This window comes from Ischnura elegans, chromosome 11, assembly GCF_921293095.1.
Source record: "Ischnura elegans chromosome 11, ioIscEleg1.1, whole genome shotgun sequence".
Classification (NCBI taxonomy): domain Eukaryota; kingdom Metazoa; phylum Arthropoda; class Insecta; order Odonata; family Coenagrionidae; genus Ischnura; species Ischnura elegans.
Window position 1 is genome coordinate 83,410,493 of NC_060256.1, and position 13,530 is coordinate 83,424,022.

General features: G+C 38.5%; 1 protein-coding gene across 2 annotated transcripts in view; it reads left to right on the forward strand.

Moving 5' to 3' along the window:
• Positions 1–6,604, forward strand: part of LOC124167577 (adipocyte plasma membrane-associated protein-like) — a 30,443-nt gene extending 23,839 nt beyond the window's left edge. For both annotated transcript variants that reach the window (XM_046545549.1, XM_046545550.1), the window contains one exon: positions 5,374–6,604. In XM_046545549.1, the coding sequence (XP_046401505.1) occupies positions 5,374–5,634 (261 nt within the window). In that variant the 3' untranslated portion in view covers positions 5,635–6,604. The remainder of the gene's footprint in view (positions 1–5,373) is intronic.
• The last annotated feature ends 6,926 nt before the right edge of the window (positions 6,605–13,530 follow it).

Here is a 13,530-nt window from a genome sequence, read left to right on the forward strand (position 1 = left end):
CAAAGATGGAAGTGATGATGATGATGCTGAAGAAGGAAATGAGTCTTATTCAATTCCCACTTTATCTAAAGCAGTGGAGGCTATGGAGTGTGTGTGTACTTATTTGACTACTGTTGTGGGAGCAGACGATGCTCTGGATCTCCACGCGAAGTTTAGTGTATATGCGTAATCTTGGCTCTAAAGCAGACGACATTTGACACTTTTTTAAAAAGTAAATTTCAACTATTATTTTACAAGTGTTCCTTTGCAGAAAGAGGTTGCTTGTATGGGTTCTTAGAAATTGATTAAAATATAAGCCCAAAATATGAACACCAATACTCAACTTGAAATACAAATCCGACAGCAATATTCATTGTGTTGTTATCAAAGCCAGAATAAATGTTTATTTTTTACAAACAAAATCCCTTGCATAGCAACAACGAATAAATGAATATATCGATACCTCCATTGCATAAACGTTCAACAATCGCCCAATAAATCAAATTCGCTCATCTAGATAGCACTTATAGTACTAGATGAGCGTATTTGATTCGGTGGGCGATTGTTGAGCGTTAATGCAGTGGAGGTATCGATATGAAGTTGTTAACTCAATAAACTATTAAATAATGAAGTTTGAAATATAAACTATATAATAATGAAGTTAGGACCATATCTGGATTGATACAGGATAGTGCTTTTGATATTTTCTACAGGGTTTTTACATGTTGTAGAAATCAAGGAAATGTTGGAATCTTTTAGTTTATTTACCGGGGAAAATTTAAGTCATGTCATGCAAATGGAAACAACTGCGATGCAATTAAATAGTTAAGGGTCTGTTAACAATTTTTCCCATATGAGTGTTTCTTTAACATGTTCTTATTTAGTTAGCTAATTACTTTACTGTTGAAAAAATTTTGGTCCATTTACAGACTTTGATCCATATTTCTTGTTCTCTTCCACTGACTTGATGTGTAATGACTCATTCTATGTTATTATAGAAAGGAAATTTTGTTCTACCTCATAAAGTTTTCAAATGGGCTTATACCTTGGACAGCTATGTGTCATTTTGACCCATGATATAGATCGTGTACCATAACCTGTCATTGAGGTCAGGTTTTCTCTCTCTTTACTTCACCTGCACTACGAGGGTATATACTTGCAGGGCCATTCCATGAAAATAGGTAACTTTTGGAAATAAAAATATTTTTTTATATTTAACTTATTATGTCATGATTGTCTTCTCATAAGGTTATATTATGAGTATTTACTAAGAATTTTAGTCAAATATGTTTAAATATGTTGGTAACCTAGGTTCAAAGTCGTCTCTTCATCAGCTGTTCAAAAATTGCCACTTTCATAGGTTGAGTTGCCATATCAATGCTTGACTAAATGCTACTTTTATTTGTCTTGGTAATTATAATATCAAAATATAGTACAGTATAAGAGTTTCTATCACAAATTTATCCTAATTTTGCGATAATATAATGGTAAAAGACAATGTTTAAAAATAGATTGTTTCTTTGTCCCGTACGTAACATAAAATAGATAAATTTGTTTTTTCACCAAGTTTCTTGACAAACAGCTACTCAAAATACAATTTTCTAAACAGGTTTTGTGTCAAACTAAATGATTATGATGTTGTGAAAAAATAATTAAATTTAAACATACCCTAATGTTCAATTTCTTTCTGTCCCGTACGTAACGTTACGTACGGGACACTACATAACATAATATGCAATATACATAAAAATGAATTCACTATGTCATATCATTACTAAATTTTGATAATATTTAATTCTAAAACATAAAATGAAGCGTTATTTACATTTAGGCCAGAAAAGTCTAGGCCTATGGTAATTTAAATTTAAAATTGTGCTCTGGGCACTCAGGGTTGGGGAGTTTGGCATCGGTTAGTAGAAGGGCCAGGTATTACGTTTATGTCATGAAATGACAAAGTGGCAGAGGAGTAGGTGCTGTGGTTGAAAGTATGCATTGTAGTAAACAGAAGAACAAGTAAAATTTTAGGTGCATAGAGGGCGGGTAGAGAAGGTTAGAAAAAGTAAGGTGAATGAAATGGTAAAACATGACTTTTTAATTCCTGCGTTTCATTTGATTTTGTCACCTCATTAATCTCCAGTTCTTCATGACAAAAAGTGGGGACTTAATTTCTTTTGTCTCAGTGTGTGGTAGATCTCAGATGTGAAATCACTAAGATAGTTGTTCTCGATTAGATGTTTGATGATACTAGAATTTACAGTCTCCTTTAGCCAACACGTAATACATGTTTCAGTGCGTGAGTGATTATAGCATATGTTATTTTTGTGACTGATTACTACGAGGGAATCAAGGTCAGAAAATAATCAATGTGGACTACATGAAGTATTTTTATTTAAGTAAGTTTACATAAGCACCACTGAGTAATGCCTGAAACTTTGAAAATAAGAAATTTGATGCTTTTTCAGAATTTAAATGGAGGTGGAAAAACCTTAGGCAACTGCTGCTGCTAGAGTAAAGAAAATGCGTAGTAAACTAAATGCATTTGATCATGATGGGTTCTTAAAAAAAAAGTAAGAGGATAAATTAATTAAGAAAAAAGCGAAGAGAAAATATTACCGACAAAGAAAAAGTATGAAAGGGAAAAAATGACAGTGAATAGCAGGCAAACTTAAGCTAAAAAATTAAGCTCATATCAGTTCTCCTGAATGCAGAACTGACTGAATGTTAAGAGTAGTGAGGATGAAAATGATGCTCTATTCAATCTGCCAAGGATTTTGCATCAGAATCTTCAGTAGTTTGTTCAAAGACAAGTTTTATTGTATTGTTGTTCAATATTTGTTTGTTTAAGGCATATTATGCTGGAGAAGATTAATAAATGATACCATCATCAAAGTAAAGCCTTGAGACAATGTTCAAGCAGCACCAGATATCCTTAGCTTTCACGTGATATGCAATGCGAATGAAATTTTTTCAGGACAGAAACATTTTAAAGATATCAACTTGAATTTAGACCTGTTTGTTGAAGTGAAGACAGAATTCAGAGGTCAGTGGATTCTAGTGCTATAAAATGGCAATTTATTTTGAGGCAAAATCACAGAAATTGTCTCAGAGAAGCAACTGTAAGTTACAGTCATGGCACCCAGGGGCGCAGCGAGGGGGGGAGGTGTTTGGGGGATAAACACCCCCCAAATCTAAATTAGTTAATTGGATTAATATTACTTATAGAAAAGTGTAAGGATTAATAAAATATCCCTCAGAAAGCTGTAAAACTTCCCATTTTGAACCATTTATCTTAAAAAATTTCTGGGGGAGAGTCCCCGTACCTCCTGCTTGCCCTGGCAGGTATTCCATACCCCCCCAGATCCCCACTATTAGTCACCCCTAAAACCTCCTCTAGCCTTAATTCCTAGCTGTACCCCTGATGGTACCCACCAGTCCCCAGAACATTATAAATGGCCAATGCTGCCCGATTGTATTGTATACAATAGAGAGACGGAGGTGATTAAAGCTATTTCTCCTCCTATAGTGTTGAACAAAAAAAGACGATGGAAAATTTAACTTTAAAGATCTTAAAATATGAACTCGGGTATCTTTCTCCTTTTTTTTAATAATACCATAGTAACAAGATTAAAGTAGCTGTATAATTTTTTTATACCTTAATTGTATTATAATTAAGCTAAGCAAATACAAGTTAATTGATCAAGAAAATAATGCTTATAAACATATGATCTTCTTATGTTGTAATTGGCTTAACAACCTTTTCTGATAAATGTGTTTTTGACCATGTTATCTCTGCCTGTTTTCAATAACTTTTAACCTGAAGTGTACAATGTCCCGTACGTAACACCCTTGTCCCGTACGTAACAAAAGGTAAAAAAATTGTAACTTAGTTTAAAAATTTTTGTTAATAATGTAAAACATATGTACTTGAAGCATCCTTTTTAAGCTATATGAAAAAAAATAGCACAGCATTATGAAAATTCTAATTGAGCTGAAATATCATTTTTCATAACATGAGCCAAACAAGTGGTTGACCCAGCTTGTCCCGTACGTAACAGGCACTTATTTTTTCTTGCAACAGTTACAACAAAGAGCTAAAGCCAAAACTGTAGCTTGAAAAATAGCTTAGGTCTACACCTAACAATTTATAGCTGTTTCAATGAAATACAGAAAATATTAAGAGCAGAAATAATATTTTAAAGCTGTAAAAATTAGTACAAATGTCCCGTACGTAACGGTGGAATGGCCCTGCAGATCATGTAACACTTGCAAATATAAAATGTCAGCATCTGAAATCTTTTTATTCCGTTTCAATGTTATTCTTTGATTATGGGCTTATCCAGCTATGGGTTTGCATATATCATAATAATTGTAATTTTGGTATTGTTCGCTAGTTATTTCTTTTGATCAGGGTTTAATTCACTCTTCTGTTAGAAAAATGCCAGAAAATAGCCATTTTGATGACGGAAAGAAGCATGAATCTGGGGAACTATGTAAATGGGTCAAAATGATCCAAACTTATTTTTCTAGGTAGTCTTAAACTCCTTTCCTATAGTTAAGTCAACACAAATCGCTGGGGATTCTAGAATCCTACAATAGGGTAGTTTCCTTCATCAAAGAAAACGAAAGGCATTGATTGCGATTCGTTACCCACCATTAGTGTATTCATAATATACAAATTATTTCGTTTTAGAAATACCGTTTTAGACGAATGGCAATGGTCCATTTTTATCCTCATTTGAAAAGGGCCAGATTGGCGCCCATGCGATGCCACTCCACGTGACGTCACAGGGACCTAGTTTCTATACGAGAAGATAGGAGTTATACGTCGCCTGAGGTTATCATTGCATGCATGAGGCGCAGAGCTCAGGGAAACATGTCTTAACAATCACTTATTAAAACTGGCTAAGGTCGGAAAGTTTTACTCGTTTGATAAGTTATTAATAATCCTTATTTAAGCCAAGCGCTACCAGCCAGCAGGGTACTAGGCTACCCGCTAGCAGACTGCGTCGTATCAGAGCTAAGCCTCGCCTCAAGGTCACCTCGCAGGGCGGGAGGGGGAACCAGAAATATGTCACGCGGAGAGACTTCCCGACATTCATACTTAAGCGTCGCGTTTTCGCGCGCTTAAAAATTTTACATTTCATTTAATCGCGAAAAATAGATATCGTCATTTAAAAATCTAAAAGCGTGAAATACGTACTCCAGGAGTAATAATCTTTCGATTTAGGCAAAAAAAAAAATAATATGAAACCACCCTATTGTCACGAGTATTGCTGTAGAAACCTATGCTAGAATTATGAGTGTTGATGGCATACTTAAAAAGTGAAATGTGGGTCTCCATAATCTATCAATTTCTTTTGCTTTTTTTGATTGGTCTTCATTTTTCCTTTGCAGATTGGTAGTTTTGAAACTGTAGCTGATGTCGTTCCTAGCAGTGCGAGGATAGTGGAGGTAGATAAGTTGGGTAATGTGATTGGAAGTCTCCACTGCACTGATGGCTCCCTCAAGCACATCAGCGAGGTTTTGTACCATGATCGCACATACTACCTTGCCTCACCTTACAATGAATACTTAGGCAGGGTGAAGACACGAATTCCAATTCACATAAAGAAGCCAGCCTCCTCTGCATTGCCAGGTGGTGTTAAGGGATCATAGTGAATTTTTGTTGAAATATTTGTGAAACTAATGTATGTGTCCATAGGTGCCTTGATGTTGTTTGCTCGCTCAACAGGTTTGTGCGTGCGTTAGCTATTGAGTAATTTTTTTACACCTGTTTTATACTCATGTTTGGAAGTTATTTCCTTAATTTTGTTATCGTTTTTACCTGTCATATTAAGGTGTGGATATATTAATAATGTATAGATTTATGGATGTGCCTGAACTAAGGATTTACTTCTCCTTGATGTATTTTATCATATTTTTCAATCACAAGTGAACATTCCAGTGAGGTTGTGTATTTCACATATTTGGAGAAGTGTTGTTATCGGCTATTACTTTTGTGCTGTCAAAAAATATGCTTTGATGGAGTGAGTGTGTAATAAAATTACTTTCACAAAATTAAAGGAAATTGAAAGAAAACCCATCAAATAGAAAATAAATCTGTAAAAAATCAAGGTGGACCTCTTGTTAGTGCAACATTGGATTAGTGTTACAGGATCCAGGTATTCTTTTAGTGATGCAAGCCAAATGTCTCAGATCATCATTTCTTTAAAAATCTTGCTAATCTTTCATCACATTGTAATGAAAACCTTAGATGATTTCTAGGAGAATTTCATTGCAATATTCTTATGGCAATTGTAACTTAGGTGGGCAATCACTGGTAGCCACAATGTAAAGAGTAGTCAAATGTGCACCTTTTGGAATGTATCAATACGTTGGAATCAATACTGTGAGGTGCATTCTTAATAGGGTGGCATGCAATTCATAAGTTAAATCATGTGAGCAACTTAATGTGACCATTTTTATTTTGAGATGTTTTAATTGATGAACCAGATATTCCAGTGGGACTTCTTTTGATTCATTCATGAGATGCTTGATCATTGATGAGAAAATAATAACTGCTCATCTAATTGTGAATTAATATGTATTCAAAGGCTGTGGTTAACAATTAAAAATTTCACTTCTTTTTGCCTGTATGTATTAATCAGTCATTACGTATTGTTGTGCTCCATGTGATTATATTAAGCTATGCATCAGTGAAGCTAAGTGAGTTTTTTCTATCTCCTCTGCTGAAGGTCAGCTCTTACGTGTACCAACGAATGTGTCTTAGTTGCGATTTTTTTTCTTTTCGTGGAAATTGTTTATTTCATCAATGTTTTTATCTCCATCTAATAGCAAATTTTAGGAAGTTAAGGTTTCACTAATACTATTCTTAACATTATAAGTCCTAAAGCAAGCCTTGCTAAGGTGTAATGGTGGTATATTATTTTGGATGCAAAATATTTTATTTTGATTTCTCTTTTGGGAGGCATTAATATTTAATCTGTTCAATATTGCGTGGTTTCAATAATGCCTCCTCATGACGTATTTTTCTTTAGTACATATTTCTTCAATTCCAATGACTGTCAAGGTGTTTCCTATTTCAGCTTTTCTTCATTCTTCTTATGACTTTAATGATTTGTATTTTGACCTTGGAAATTGAAGGCCAATATCTGCCATTATCAGGGTTTGCACCTGGATGTTAGGATGTTTCTTAAGGATTTTAGGGAGATTCCTTTAGATCCTAAGTTGAAGAGGCTTAGCATCTCATCCAGTAGATAGGATGCTGTTCCATTAGTTTCCTCCATAAAGCACACAAGCAGGGATTGTCGCCCATGTTTGGGATAAACTGTTTGTACTACATGTGTATTCTCCTCTCCTAACTTATCGATTTGAATTTTTGGTCTTATAACTCACTCAAGGTGACGATGGTCTTGCGTAAAGATGGTGTGTGTTAATATTCATTACCTTGGTCAAGTTGTAATTCAAAATTGTTAAGTGCCAGGTTTATCCAGGTTTTACAGTTAGTCACGCGAGAAGTTTTTTCTTTTGACAATACATAGTGATAAATGAAACTGTGGGGTTTATGGACGTTCTTCAATAATAGTATTTGAAATTCATTTCTGCATATCTGCCAGTATTCAAACTTGTGAAATCCTATAAATATTGGATTTTAAAATCTTACCCTGATACATACTCTCTTGTACCTGTCAAATGGAAGTTTAGGTGGGATCCTATGATTTCAATTGAAAATTGAGTACCTCTTATTTTTCTACTCAATATGTAGATACATTGTTGCCAGTTTTTGCTGAAAAATAAATTTTTTGATTCATCATGAAACATTGAAAATAATAGATTCCATCCAATCATCATAGTAATTTCAGTTAGTAATTAAAAATATAGTTTTGATATTTGGGTGAAAATCTTTATCTTCAAATATCTGGCCATATGGGTTAGGCTTTATGTATTTTCATGGATTCCCAACCTCTAATAGCCGTATTGCTACAGCCAATGAAGCATTCTTTTCATTTCACATTTGAGGCTGTTAAGCTCAATTTCCCTGTTTGGTAATGGGTTAAAATGATTGAGAAAAAATCCTCTTTTGTGTTTCTGCATATAGGAAGGCATGCCTGGTAGATCCATGAATAGCTGCTGCTAGATATCCATGTCCTGTACCTTCTTTATCATGTTTACAATGGAATAAGTACCATGTTATGGTAATTATGGTGGCTCCCCTGCGGTTAGGGGGAAATAGAATACTACCGCAGTGTCCCTGCTTGTCGTAGAAGGCGACTAAAAGGGTTAAGATATTGCTGAAAGCAGTCTTGCAATTATGGTTAGTAAACAAAAATGCCTCACGAATGAAACTCAGAAAAAGTGAAGGTGCTTAGAGTATGTGCAAATGGAAGAGGAAGATAGGAAGTACTTAGGAGGAATTGTAGTTTGAACTATCACAAAAATATTATTAAGGAAAACTTATTAGACAAGCAATCTGTTCTGAAAAAATACAAAATAAGCATTAAATTCTGTGTTGGTCACCTACTCTTCTTCATCCTCATTATTGTTAGTCTGTTATTCAGCTCTGGCAAAATACGTGTTTTTTCCTATCTCATCTCTTTGAGCTTCCTGTAGAAATAAAGAAACTTCAGTGAGGAAGAGCCTGATAAGTTTCTACTGTGTACTTGCACTCTTTCCTCTTTTCACTACTTCCTCTGCTATGCATTCTGAGTGATTTTTGATAAAGGCATTATAAACTTCTAGTTAGAGATCATGAGTTGAACATTCAGTCCAGGAGAAATGTTCCTTAGCACCAAGGTTTTTGGTTACCATTTTCTTTATTCCTATTATGTCTGCAACATAAGGAATTGCTTTGGTCAATGTTATTGATGGGTTGGATATTTCATCCTTTAACTTTTGTGATGGAAGAAAAAATATCGTACTATTTCTATTTAATAAAGAATGAACTCTTGCATCCCAACTGCTCGGTGCTCACAAACGAAAATGGAAAAATTTAAGCGAGTGGCTTTGTTGACTCTGTCTAGGGGTATGAGGCACCATAGAGAAAAACACCTTGAGGTGCAAGGGGGAGGATAGGAAATTTACAATATACTGAAGGACATCGCCCTTATCCAGCGAGCTTTCCCCTGAGTCTATAAATTTGGGGATTTATAGATGATTTCCTGCAAAGGGTAGGCTATGCATCTGCCGCAAGTGATGGGGAAAGGAGAGGAGTGTGTTTTCTCCACTCACAAGATTATATTGGTAGATCTCTCTCTCGTGGGTAGTCTTACTTTAAAAACACGGTCTGCTAAAAAATTTTTGATAAAGATTGGAAGATTTCCTCTTAGGCCCCACCCGTGTAACGTATTCAGAATCTTCTGGCGCCAGACTCGGTCATACGGAGGTGAGGCGAACAGAGTGAAATTAATTTTATGAGAGAGAGCAGAGAGTTATAATATTGATCAACTAACCCTAGGTATTGCGTGAGAGTGAATTGGTATAGGGAAAGCGAGTATTGAAAAGAAAGAATGTGGAAGGAGGGACGCAGAATAGGTGGAATGCCCGAGAGAGCGAATTTTATTCAAAGGCCATTCGGAAAAGTACCTAGTGAAATGCAGGATGAGAGAAATTCTGTGTGGCAGGTGTATTGGGCTAATTCGAGGGGAATTTTTTGATTCGTTTAATCCAAAATGTAGTGGGTTGAACCCGAAAAACTCATGATGAACTAAATAAGAAAAAAACCGGCTATTCACAACAAACCCCGCGCAGACAAACATTGCTCTCCTTCTCTGCTCACAACCTACTTTCCTGGTGCTCATTTGCTACAAAACATATTGAAGGACTTTTACCCCATCCTTTCCAAACACAAGTCCACCTCTCAGATTTTCCCTTCCACTCCTCGGATAACATTTAAGAGACCACCGAATTTAAACACCATATTTAAAGCCACCCGCCCTCTCCAAAAGTCGCAGTCAGTCACTATCTCCTCACCCTCACCTTGCAATCGTCCCAGGTGTAAAACCTGCAAGATATTCTCTCCACCCCCTGCCTCTTTTCCCCCCAAGCTTAAATGCCTACCGATTTTCCCTTCCACTACTTGTACTTCCACCAACATCATTTACCTTCTTCATTGTCATTTCTGCCCTGCTTTCTATATTGGCCAATGCACTACCCCTCTCAATCTCAGAATTAACAATCATCGCGCCTCCTGTTGTCCATCGTCCCCCCGCTCCTCTCTACCAGTTCCTACACATTGTCTTTCACATGATTCCATTTTCAATCAATGTTACAAAGTATCCATTATTGCCTCCCTCCCTCCCACCGACTCCGCCCTCAACCTCCACACCCTCGAATTGGCTTGCATTTGGCACTTTCATGCCAATAGCTTTCCGGGTCTGAACGTTGCATCCTAACTTCTATTCCTAACTCCCCCTCCCCATACACCTCTCCCCTTACCCCTCTTTTCCCTTTTCCAACCCTCTCCTTTCCTCACCATTCATACTTCAGCTGAGGAAGAAGCCTGTGATTCCTGGACCAGAAAACGCACGGAAAGCCCATATGCATGCCTGCTCTAAGTCCTTCAGCTCTAGGGGGTGGTAGACGGGGGGAGGGAGGCCAATATTCCCACTTTATAGCATTGGTCAAACAGAACTTTGTGGGAGGAAGCAGAACGGCGACTGGAAGGGAAGAAGAAACAGAAGAAACGCTATTGCATGAAGAGCGATGCCCGTTCATTCGGATGCAAAGGGGAGTGGTGGATAAGCCGATATAAAAAGCGGGGCATTTCTGGCAGAACAGTATATACACAATGTTTTTTGTTGTGCAGGAAATGTCCGACACTGAGGGGAGAGGGAAGGCAAGGAATTGATCGGGAAGGGGTTCGGTGATGAGGATGTGACAAGTTTTGCATCTTGCACGGTTGCAGGGCGAGGGCTTTGGTTTAATATAGGTACTTTGTTTGGGTAGTGGTTTGGTTGTTTTTAAGATGCTGGCCAGATTTGGTGGTCTTTTAAAAACGAGTGAAAGGCATCGCGGGAAAAATCTGGAAGTGGTCGTGTTGTCTGAGAGGATGGGGAAAAGGCCTTTTAGGGTCCTACGTAGTACGTCCACGCCCGGAAAAAAGGTCGTACAGAGGGAAAGAAACTGCGACGAATTGTCCCCGCCTAGTTTTTTCGGGACATATGCTTTTTTTCGGATCTTATTCCTGAGGAGGGGTTCCGGGTAACCCCTTCTCCTGAGAGCGTGGTGTAAATTTGAAAGAAATCTATTAAGGGAGTCTGGATTATTACATATTCTGTGACCACGGATGGAAAGAGAAAAAGGTAGGGAGCGTTTCGTATGTGTCGGATGACAGCTATTGTAATGTAGGTATTGCTGTTTGTTAGTGTTTTTAATGTGTACAGAGGTGTGAAATTTATTGTTGGTAAGAGAAATGTCCACATCAAGGAATGTGAGACGAGTGGAGGAGGAATAGGATGTAAAATTTACGGATGAAAATGAGTTGAGACAGGAGATGTAAGTGATTAGGGATTCCATGCCATGTGGCCACAGGAGAAAGATGTCATCTATGTATCGGACCCAAAGGGTGGGTGTGAGTGGGTATTGGGACAGAAAAGATTGTTCTAGGCGGCCAAGAAAAAGGTTGGCATAGGACGGACTGAACCGGCTCCCCATAGCACACCCCCTAGACTGTGTGTAGTGATCGTTATTGAACGAGAATGAATCGTGTTTCAAGATTATCTCGGAGAGATCGACGAGAAACTTTGTGCTTGGAATCTGTGGAGTGGAGCGCTGCTCAAGGAAGTGTTCGAGAGCGGAGAGGCCCTCTGTGTGTGGTATGGAGGTGTAAAGAGATGTGACGTCGATGGTCGCCATTATGACGTCTTTGACTCCAGGAAGGGTGGTCGAGTGAAGGCGCTGGAGGAAGTGATACGTGTCTTTAATGCATGAGGGAAGAGAGTGCACTATGGGTTGGAGGTAATGGTCAACAAAAGCGGAAATTCGTTCTGTGGGAGATTGAATGGAAGAAACTATCGGACGGCCGGGGTTATTAGCTTTGTGTATTTTAGGTAGTAAGTAAAAATGAGGGCTTCGGGGGTTGGAAGGTGATAGTAATTCGATGTCTTGGGCTGTTAGTCCTTCATGTGGTCCCTTTTCCTCGAGGAAAGAAAGAATCTTCTCTCGGTATTGGGGGTTGGGATCAGCAGGGATGGGTTGGTACGCCGAAGCGTCGGACAATTGCCTAAGCGCCTCGTTGTTGTAGTCAGCCGCATTCATCACGACCACCGTAGACCCTTTGTCTGACGGAGTGATGACGATGTCCGGGTTACGGATGAGGGAATTTAATGCCAACTTTTCTGCTCGCGAAAGATTGTCCCTGGGTTTAATTGATTTAATGAAAGATCTCTCCGAAAATTTAGAAAGGAGGAGATTACTGAAAATTTCAATAGGATGATTGGAGGGAAGAGGTTTGGGTTCGTGCGAAGGAGGCTTAAATCTCGTCAGTGCACTATGGACGGTAGAAGAGTGTTGGGTGGGGTTAGGATGGGTCTCCCAGAAGAATTTCCACTTAAGTTTACGGCAGAACTGGAGTGTGTCTTTTAGAATGTGAATGGGGTTTACTTTCGGCGTGGGTCAGAAAGAAAGCCCTTTGTGGAGGAGAGAGAGCAGGTCAGGAGAAAGGGGGTTGGAAGAAAGGTTGACTACATTTTCTTCCTTGGGTTCCTCCGTGGTAGCAGAGGCTGGCTCATCGGTAGGCCCTGGGCGTGAATCGTACATATGGACTCGCTTTTGGACCTTGGCGTGGGGTGGCGGTAGGGGAGGAAGGTTGTAAATCACTGATAGGTCAGGTTTGAAGCTGTGAAGTGGATGAGGCGGGGGCGGAGGGTTCACCAGATGTAAGGGTAAAGAGATGCCTAAGCGGAAGAAGGATAGAATAAGCGAGGAAAGCTTCTTATGAGACCTTTGGGGTGGCGTCCCAAATGTGTGCCTCCGTGGTGGGTGGGGAGCCCAGGGGATGAATTATGTTCTTACTTTCATGGAGACGATTACTCTTCCTCCACCAAAAAGATCCCGCCCGGACACGGGCGGAGGAGAAAAGTCTTTTGAAAGCTCGAAGCGTTTTTTGTCTATGAAATGCGCCAAAGAAGGTGACACTCTGAAAAAGGTGTCTCCCTTTTTCATAAAAAAGCTATGCAATCGATAATTACAGGAGAGCCAAATTCGGTGAAAAAACTAAGAGATGGTACCCTACTAATAGAGACTGCGAACAACATCCAAGCTGAAAAATTGCTTATAACTGAAAAATTACACGACATCCCAGTTAAAGTCGAGATCCACCGCACTTTATATACCTCTAAAGGAGTAATAAGTCACTACGACCTTCTTTAGGTGGAACCAGAAGAGACCAAGAGAGAGATGGCCCCCCAGGGTGTCATCGACTGCCGCAGACTGACTACGAAGCGAAACGGTGAAGTGATTAATACCACGTCAGTAATTCTCACGTTCGCTTTAGACAAACTGTCCGTTAAATTCTTCTTAGGATACGAATCGATACCTGTGCGACCATTTTTT